This window comes from Erigeron canadensis, chromosome 8 (genome assembly GCF_010389155.1).
Source record: "Erigeron canadensis isolate Cc75 chromosome 8, C_canadensis_v1, whole genome shotgun sequence".
Classification (NCBI taxonomy): domain Eukaryota; kingdom Viridiplantae; phylum Streptophyta; class Magnoliopsida; order Asterales; family Asteraceae; genus Erigeron; species Erigeron canadensis.
The window spans coordinates 21,419,935-21,430,224 of record NC_057768.1 but is presented as its reverse complement, the minus strand read 5'-3'; the positions used below and the strand labels follow the sequence as shown (position 1 = coordinate 21,430,224).

The window sequence follows — 10,290 nt, the reverse complement described above, 5'->3', positions numbered from 1 at the left end:
TTGTTATTGAATTGCCAATTAACATGATATGTGACATTCAACCGTACTCATTTACAATCTCATATGATAATACATTATGATGTTACTTTGATTAGCTAGTTATAATAAATTGTCGAATCTACATGCTTTGATACTACATTGAAATCAAAAATGTATCTTTACAACAAAATGCATTGACATTAATAGAAGGAAGTTAAATTTTATATTTTATAATGCAACAAGGTTACAACTTCGGATCCAAGTTGCCTTCCGGATTGACGTACAATATATAATAAATACTTGTAAACCCTATAAAACAACTATAAGTTCACAAGTGTACCGTAGGTCTAATGAGCTCCGGCCGGACCATATATACACAAATGAATGTAGTTAGGGAAAAACATACAACCATATGTACGGTTTGAGTTACATCGATCAAATATAGGTCCAATTCAATAAGTTTATAAATCGAATACCTCTTATGGTCATGTTAAGCGAACATATAAGAGATACACATGACAGATCTATATGGTACATGAGTAACTAATGATGTGTCTTAGAATAAGATCAAGATCTGAGACTCATGCCAATGGGGTTGGTGGCCCATTGGTAAGGTTTTTGATCTTTGGGGGATCCGGCCGCCTGGATTCGAGTTCCACCTCGATCCCACATTTGTGGGGTGGATTAATAGAGATTTTTCGAGAGTTCTGGGTTTCATCTCAAACATGCGTGTAATTTAAGAGTAGGAATAAATTAGAAAGTCGTTCTAAAAAAATATGTGAGACTCATGAAAGCTTGGAAAATGATATTCATTCATTGATCTAAAATGTAAAGTAAATTAATACAAAAAGCTTATTTATACAGGTAGGTTAGAAGTAAAAAAGAAGATTAACAAACTGCACCAACAATCAATAATTGCAATAATAGTCCTATAATATGGACATAACTCTACACAGGCCGGCTACGTGACAATTGATCGGGTATAACCTTGTAACAAACGGTATGCGATCCCTTGTACATACTATACAAATCGTTATTTTTTTTGTCATTTCAAAAGGCATACAGGGTCAAGGTACTGTTCCTGTAAATCTATACATTTTTGTTAGATCATTTCAAAAGGAGGTCTTGATGTATGTGATGCTAGATATATAGCTAGGAGGAGACAGTTTATGGGAAAATAATCCTTGTCCTTCTACACATTTTGAAATGTTTATATGGTTTGTTTATTTAATTTATTCTCTAGCTAAATATATGAAGACAACTGGTGTCAAATGATAGTACCATTTACCCCATGTTATATAAGGGCCCTTGATTCAGACATACAATATATATATATATAATACACTAGACAACCCAAATTGTGACTAATGAAATAGTAAATAATTAAAAATTCACCTTTGTTTACATCCATTTTGAGTAGTCGAGCTTTTTCTTTCTAAACAAAAAGCGATCACGGAAACGTACATTTGATTTGCCGTGTTTTGTCATAGAACCGTGGTTGATCGATAAAACATGATAAGTAATCAAGGTATCACAAGTTTCCTAGCTATAAGCTAGTTCAATTTTCTGGTGGAGAATTGAAGCATGATTAAAAACTTGTATGATTTTGATTATGAAATGAAACTGTACCAAAATAATCAGGTTCCCTGTAAATTGGAGGATCCACCAAGTTCATGACTAGCTTGAGATGACGAATCTACCCTTGGGTCCAACGAGTTTACGTTGATATGACCAGGGTGAGGTTGAGGATGATGTTGTTTTGGCGAGTAGCCGACTCCTAGAAAATCTAGAGTTGTTCTTTTTGAGTTTCCTAAACCTAAAGAGAAATTCTGATTATTATTGAACTTTCCTGCCTCATTAATATTTCCAAAATTCATGTTTCCGTTTTGGTCTCCAGCATAGCCACCAAACATTGAGGCTCCACCACTTCTAAGAGAGTTCATTAGTCCGTGAATCGGGTTGCCAGTCTGGTCTCCTCTACCATCAAAGTTGACTGATAATGGTTGGCTGCCAGTCTGTGATTTCTCACCCCCACCAATACTACTCGTCGAAGAGCTAGCAAAACTTTTTAACAGTGTGGTGGCATTGTTGTTACTTGTCGTTGAACCCATTTGCGCGGCCTTTTGTAACAAGGCGGTAGCAGACATATGGGATTGCATTTGGCTTTCTTGTGGTGAATTGAAGTAAATATGATCATTTGAGCCACCTCCGGCGTTAAACTGATGATCATCAGGAATCATAAAACCAGAAGATGATGACATATTTGTTTCATTGTTTTGGTTATCGTTGTCATTGTTTTTCAAACCATTGGTGGCGCCGTTACTATTGCCCGAGTAGAATCCTAAGTTGAATATATTAGGAGAAATATTGCTAGTATCGCTATGAAGGTCCGGAAGTTGCATCAATCCTTGAATATTTGGCTTGTTTGCCATTAACCCTAATTGTTGGCTTTGTTGACCAAAGTTCAACACTTGATTCAATCCTTGGCTAGGATCGGATGTAAAAAAAGGCAACGAGGAGCTCGACATTTGTTGTTGATCTTGAGGATGTGAAAATAGAGGCGTTTGACTAGGCGGGAGCATGCTTTGTTGGAAATTCGTATTTCCTAGACTTAACATGTTGCTAGTAGAAGATTGATGTAAATGCGGTATTTGTGATCCAAGACCTAAATTCATCGAATTACTAGGATGATTCCCAAAAAGATGGCTACCGATTGCACCAAGGGACGACGGATTTCTTGCACTTTCTTGAGCTAGCGCATCGCAAAAAGCACGGTGTGTGATAAAACTATCACGCCTGGAAAATAATTAATCAAGATTACAAATAATTAAATTAGGTCATTAGTCTGTTTCAAATATATGCAAGTAGATAACACAATGAAAAAGACATGACAATGATACATATATTGCATGTGATATACGTACATATATATCCAAAAATGTATGTCACTAGTCCGAATGGAATCTAAACTTTAAGGCAACAATATTTATTCCTATACAAGAAGTATGAATATGATCATGATGATATTCTCTGAAACTTGCTCATGGTTATAATTGTATCAAGGACAATATATATATGTCAACATTTCAATGCATATGTTTTTCAGTGTACCAAATTTGTAAAAAGTGAAATCAATAACCTCTAGCTATATATATCATAGAAACAATAAAAGTTTAAAATGATTAGTTTATGAGTCACATTTCATAAGTTATTTTGGACCAGCTAGCTAGCTGTTCACAATCTCTTTTCATTTCTTTCTGCATTTTAAGAAAATATTCGAAAGCGAAAGAGACAGACAGGGCGCTAGAAGCAAAATAATATATAGTGATAGTGATAAATATATATATATATATATATACAAGCTAGGTACTATCCATAGGCTAGACAACAAATATATACAGCAAAGACACTCACCGTTACCATTGTCTACACTGACATACACGTGACTACATACATACTATCTCCCAAAAACACATTTTGTAACCAGCTGGTGTATTTCCCAACATATTAATTATAAAGCATCTTATCATGCTACAGAAACATACATATATATACACTAGGAATTATTGATATCATCAATTGGAATATTTTCTAGCTTATAATCATTTATACTTGACCAACCTTAGAATTTTTCTTATAATCATTTATACTTCACTACCAAGTACCAACCTTAGAACATATTTAATACAAGTAAAATTATAAGGGGAAATGACATGTATTATTGGAAATATTATGGATGTTGTGTAATGTTTAAATTAAAAATCGCACATGAACTAGTTAGTACCCATATGTACGTCTTCAAAAATATGTATGTACGGATTTATATATGTATTATGCACGTATGGAACGTTGCACATATAATTTGAACTTATAAATTGAATCTGGGTGTATATATACGTACATATATATACACCCAGATACAAACATACAAAAATAACAACAAACGCAGCCACGAGGGCACTTAAAGGTGAAAGAATTGCGAGATTTGAATTAGGATATAGGGATATCTAGGAAATACCTTGAGAAGAGGGTGCCACAATCACATCGATATTCGCGGGTACCACACGTTTTAGAGTGAGCTTTCCAGTCAGATTGGACCGCGTATTTCTTTGAACATTTCTCGCACTTGTATTTCTTCTCACCGTGTTTTCTAGAAAAGTGTTTCTTGATTCCGGTAAGGTCTCCTAGTGCGCGAGAAGGGTCATGGTGGACGCATGATGGCTCGGGACATAGATATACTTTTCTCTTTACTTCTTTATTAGTCTTTTGCTTAAGCTTCCATGGAAGATTGTGTCCTCTTCTATGAAGTTGTAGATTTTGTTCTCTTTGAAACCCTTTGTTACATACTTCACATATGAATCGATTTGTCGCCATTAGCGTCTTTGGTGACAATGCTATCACCTCCGCATCTGGATCTGTTTTTTGGTTTTCATTCAAACAAGTTGATTGGATTCAATACAAAATATAATTGAATTGGTACATAATAATTGAAGCCATAATTTACTTTACATATCCTATATAATCCAAGTTATGAAAAAAAAAAAAAAAACAACAACAAAATCAACATTTGTCTAATTAGGTCATGAATTTAGCTTTTAAATGTAGTTCTAATAGTCAAAAAGAAATATAATTAGGAAAAGTATATGAATCCCATTATTAATTATTAACTATCACTATAAATTAGGGTTTTTCAATTGATCAAGTCAAAGAAAAATAATAGTGCAAAAGTTAGTGCTTTATTTTTAATTAACAACTTTCTAACTAGGGTAGGTTTCCATAGATTCATAAAAACGATGATCACTTTTTTCTATTTTTTTCTTCCAAAATATAATTATTTAAACATAAACTAATTAATTAAATGAATTATTAACTAGCTAGAGACATATGGAAACTATATGGTACTTGCTTGGAGTTCCTGGAAGGCTTCTTTTCTTCTTTTGCTGAGAAGCTGATGAAGATGTAGTAGCTGGTATTGATGAAGAAGGAACATGTTGTTGCTCCTCTTCTGATCTTGCCTCGAAAAACGACGTCGACGATGAAGTTGTTGCCATATCGATCGATCTTAAACACAATTAATTAACTCTAAAATCACACAAATCTTCAAACAATCACAACCATGAACTTCCTGCATAAGCACAAAAGAACATGAAAAAAGCATGAATAATATCATGAGACAGCTAAAATCCATGAACTTTTTTCAACAAGACAAAACACACACAAAAAAAAGATACATATATATATATATACTTGATTCATATATATATATATATAGACAGTATATAATACCTGTGTTTTTATGCTAATATTATTTCTCTCCTTTTTCTTCACACAAATAATAAAATCAGTAATTTCTTTTGGCAGCCTCTACATGGTGGTTGTTGAATAATTTGTTGCTATCTTGAATATATACAATACAAACATAAAAGACGTACATACAATATAGAGACACTGCGCGCACCTTTCTCTCACACACAATGTGAAAGGAATTCTTTATTCTCCTCACAAATTTGTGTGAATTATTATACAATATTTTAAGTGAAAGGAATTGTTATTTTAAGAGGTGGTGGGGGAAGGTGAGTTGCTGTCGTTGTAGTCACAGGCGGGGCTGAAGAGAGAGTGAGTGGGGTATCATATTTCCGCTATCTCTCCTTATTTTCGTCGTATATCTTTTCTACATTTCATCAAGACAACACAACGTACCTTCCGTCACTCATTGCTTTTGGATTTAAAATCATCCCTATCTTTTTACTTGTAGTACCATATACTAGCTAGCTTTTTGTACCATGAAATGGAAAAATGAAAATTGAAATCATTCATTAAAATTAACAAGACAAATGATAGAAACAAATAAATAAGTAAATAACCGGTTTGATTTCTAAAATAATTAACTTACTTTTCGGTTTATTTTCTATTAACCATGTATTCTAATTTAGCATAATGAAAATTTGGCTGTGAATCTTCGCGAAGTCATTGCCATGCAAATTTAATTTAATTTTATTCTTAAATTAAATGTTGCACAAAAAACTGAATTTTACTTTAAAATACCAATTCCGTCACTAATGTCGTCGCCAAATGTATTTTATTTTTTATTTTTTCATTTTTTGGTTTACCTTCAACCCCAAATTTTCCTGTCAAATATTTGGTTACGACTTTGGCGACAACAAATTACACAATTGGTGAACATATTGGGCCAATAGACCAAAAGATTGGACGGAACACTAAAAATAAAACTTTTGAATTATATAAGACAAATATACTTCCATATATGTGTATATACATGTATATACATACATTTGTACTTATTGATGAATCATATTGGGCCTATTAGACACATATGAGATAAGAAACGAAGTATAAGGACTAATAAGCCCATTCGAGTGAAAAACAAACACACACAACCCATTTGGCGAATTTACACAAGTGGTGAACATAATGGACCTAATAGGCCTAATGATTAGGCGAACACCAGAAATTAAGCTTTGAATTATATAAAACAAACATTCATCCATATATACATATATACATGTATATACATACATTCATAAATATCGATGCAACATGTGGGGCCCATTTGGCCCATATGACAATAAACGAGGTTTAAGCCCAATATGCCCATTCGAGTGAACAACAAACACATACAACTCATTTGGCAAATTTATACATTGGTGAACATAATGGCCCAACAGACTCAATAACTAGATGCACATTAGAAATTAAGTTTATGAATTATATAAGACAAACATACATCCATATATACATATACATGTATATATTTATACACTCATAATTATACATATACATGTATATATTTATACACTCATAATTATAAAAAATCATATTGGGCCAATTAAGGCTCACACGACACAACATAGAACATGAAAGGCCCAATAGGTTTATACGAATGAGAAACGAACATACACAGCCCATTTGACCAATTTCCATAAAGTAAATTTGTTTTACTAACTTACGCAATTCATTTTATTTATATTTATAAAAATAGTAACATATATAAATAATAAATAAGCATAAAATAATTATGATTTAATAAAAGTTATATATTAATATATATATATATAATATAATACAACAACTTTAATATATGTAACTAATAAAAATTTTATATTAATGTATGTATACATTAATATATATTTATATAATATTATCATAACTATCATTAAATAAAATTTATTCTAATATTATATATATGTTAATAAGTATATTATCTATTATATATATATATATACATATATATATTAATATATAGTTTATTATTGATTAAATATATATCAATATAAAATTTATCATAAACAATAACTTATATTTATTTATTAATTAAATATTATTATATGTTGTTAATTTTATATATAGTAAATATAATTAAATAATAAATCATAGATTAAGATATATGTATATATATATATATATAATAAGTGATGCATTATATTAATATTAATATATTTAGTATCAAATTATTTTATTAATTATAACAAATAATCAAAATAGTTATATTTAATAAAACATATATGATAAAAACATATATATACATACTAGATACAACGGTGTGTTTGGTGGCGCATAAAAAGACAAAAAAGGTTTTGGTTACTACATTAGCGACGACATGTCGTCACCAAAGGTTTTTCACCAAGACACTTAAATTTCCATCGAAAATTCGATAACCAATTCAAATTATCGTCTAACATTCTGCAATGAAAATGTCGTTGGCAATGTTATTGTAGAAAAAATAATTCCAGGACTATATTTGTATCTTTATCTCCCATTCTTTAAAACATATCTAATCACGCACATACGCAACTACCAACAGCAACAACAACGCCATCCCATCAGCACCACCTCCATAACTTGACCACCACCACCACATCCTCGTCATCATGTCTTAACCACCACGACCACCGTCATGACGTTTATGTAGAAATTATGGAAACTTCTCAACGAAATTTATACGACCATTCATATATGATTCAAGGAGGCTCACATGCGAATAACAATGAAAGACTAATTGAACTTGAAAATATAAAGAATATACAAAACTTTTTAAAAATAGATTTGAAAATGAAGTTCAGACCAATACCAAGAAACATGTAAAAATCGGGTTGGGTACGTAATTACCATAGGCCAACCCGTCATGACCATGGACCAAACAAGATCGACCCATGGAGCCCCTAAGGGCGGCACACGAACTAAGAGGGGGAGGGAGGAGAAATTTTAAGAAAGTTTTTCCATCCCACATTGATGGAATAAAAAAAAAACCCACGGGTTTTTCACCCTTATAAATAGAAGGGTTTTCTATCTTTTTAATTGCACCTCTCTTCTACCTCTCTTTAGCCTGGTGGAAACCCACCCCTTTTGGTGGAGGGATTTGATATTAGCTTTCTAGTTATATTTTCAATATATCAAATATTTATATTTGATTTAAGTTAATACAACCACCGAGCTAGTGGTTGGTGATTTGTTTATCTGTGTGAACCTCTTGAGGCGTTCTACACTTGAATTTTTGTTCATTGCAAGAAGTCTTTAAGTTCTTCTACCAAGGTGCTTAGTATTCCTTCAATTTTATATATTTAGTTGTATATCTATTTAGTTTACTATATTTGCATGCATGTTGATCTCGTTTAAGGAATTAAAGTTAGTTTAATTATTTTATCACTACTAGAAAACTGGGCTTTACCGACGGAATTACCAACGCGGAAAAAAATCCGTCGCAATTACCGACGGATATACCACCGCAAAGTTGTTTATGAAATTTAAGATAGATTACCGGCGGATTACCGATAGATTACCGGGAAAAAAAACTCCGTAGGTAATTCGTCGGAAAGAATCAAACTTTACCGACAGATTAGCGACGGATTTCTAAAATACTATTTTATAATTTATACTTTTATATAAAATTTTATGTTTACCTACGGATTACCGACGGATTTAATAAATTACTTAATCTATATAGATTTGTAAATTTACTTAATCTATATTTAGATTTTTCCGTCGATATAACCTACGGATTTTAAAAATAAATGAACTTTTTAAACATGTTCGTAGGTAATCCGTCGGTGATAGCTACGGATTACCGACGGTTAACTTCAAGTTTTTAGTTTTTAGCTTTGGAAACTAACTTTCTAGTTTATAAACTTCGTACATGATAAAAAAAACCATACAAATATGTAATTACAGGTTGTTTGGACTCACAAACTTGTTTTTTTTGTCATCACACGTTTTACAATTATCATTAATTTAAATCTGATGTTGATCCTTGACAATTGTAACCATTTTAACATCTTTTCTATGATACTTTGCATCGATAATCATAAGATATAACATAAAACTACCACTTTTCATGTTTACTTCTTTTCTTGAGTTTGCTTCGCCAAAGTAGCATTTGAATAATTATGCTAAACAACACCAAATTACAACTTTGTTAACATATTACGGAGTATAAGAGTTGGACAACTTTTTTTTTGTCTTTTAGATTGAAAAATACAAGTTTATAGATTCGAAACCAAAAATGTACAATTATCCGTCGGTATTAGCGACATATTACCGACGGATAATTATATATTTTGAGTTGTTTTGTTTTAAAACCTAATGATGGAGCTATTAACTTTGTACATAATCAAAAAATATATAAATTCTTAATTATATTTATGGTATACGCCTGAAACTCGTATTTTTCACTGTTTCGTGTTTTTTTCAACTACAATTAATATTAAAACCATATTCATTCTTGGCAATTGTGGTCATAGTGTTATCATTAAGATAATACTTTGCATTACTCACTTTCGTGTTTGTGTTTTTTATTCATTTGTTTAAAAATAATGTAATTTACACTTTTTATTATTAAAATAAACTATATAAAATATAAAACTCATGTTTATAACTCATGTTTATCCTATAAAACCAACTAATATAAAAAAAATACTTCTTAAAAGATAAAACTCAGTTTGCTTACAGTTTTTCGGTAAAAGACTGTTACCCTATAATCACTTTGCTTACAGTTAATGTTCGTTAAACTATAGTTATAAATTATTCAAGATATTTATAATTATAACTTATTAAATTATCAACGATTATATATAAAAATAAATATATCTAAGGGAAAACAAGTATAAAACTTTCTTAAATTGTTATATTAATAAAACTTTTACGACAACAACAACCCTTGACATGATATTAATAGACGAACAAATTAAACGTTTTCGTCAATGTTCTAGTAATTGTATTTCAATTTACGATTTGTTCTATTATAATTTTTGCTACATCTTTTATATTTGAGTTCACTGATTTGTCCTTTCACAATTT

At 31.0% G+C, this 10,290-nt stretch overlaps 1 protein-coding gene across 2 annotated transcripts; it reads right to left on the bottom strand.

Moving 5' to 3' along the window:
- Positions 1 to 1,337: 1,337 nt before the first annotated feature.
- Positions 1,338 to 5,487, bottom strand: LOC122578908 (protein indeterminate-domain 4, chloroplastic-like). Of its 2 annotated transcripts, XM_043750959.1 has the most exons (4): positions 5,266 to 5,487; positions 4,886 to 5,104; positions 3,998 to 4,394; positions 1,338 to 2,775 (listed from the first exon to the last, which is right to left on the bottom strand). In XM_043750959.1, the coding sequence occupies exons 2-4, from the start codon at positions 5,028 to 5,030 to the stop codon at positions 1,617 to 1,619; spliced, it is 1,701 nt and encodes a 566-aa protein (XP_043606894.1). In that variant the 5' UTR covers positions 5,031 to 5,104; positions 5,266 to 5,487; the 3' UTR covers positions 1,338 to 1,616. The 2 variants fall into 2 exon arrangements, with proteins under 2 accessions (XP_043606894.1, XP_043606895.1); XM_043750960.1 differs by lacking the exon at positions 5,266 to 5,487 and having other exon boundaries at positions 4,882 to 5,054.
- Positions 5,488 to 10,290: the final 4,803 nt, after the last annotated feature.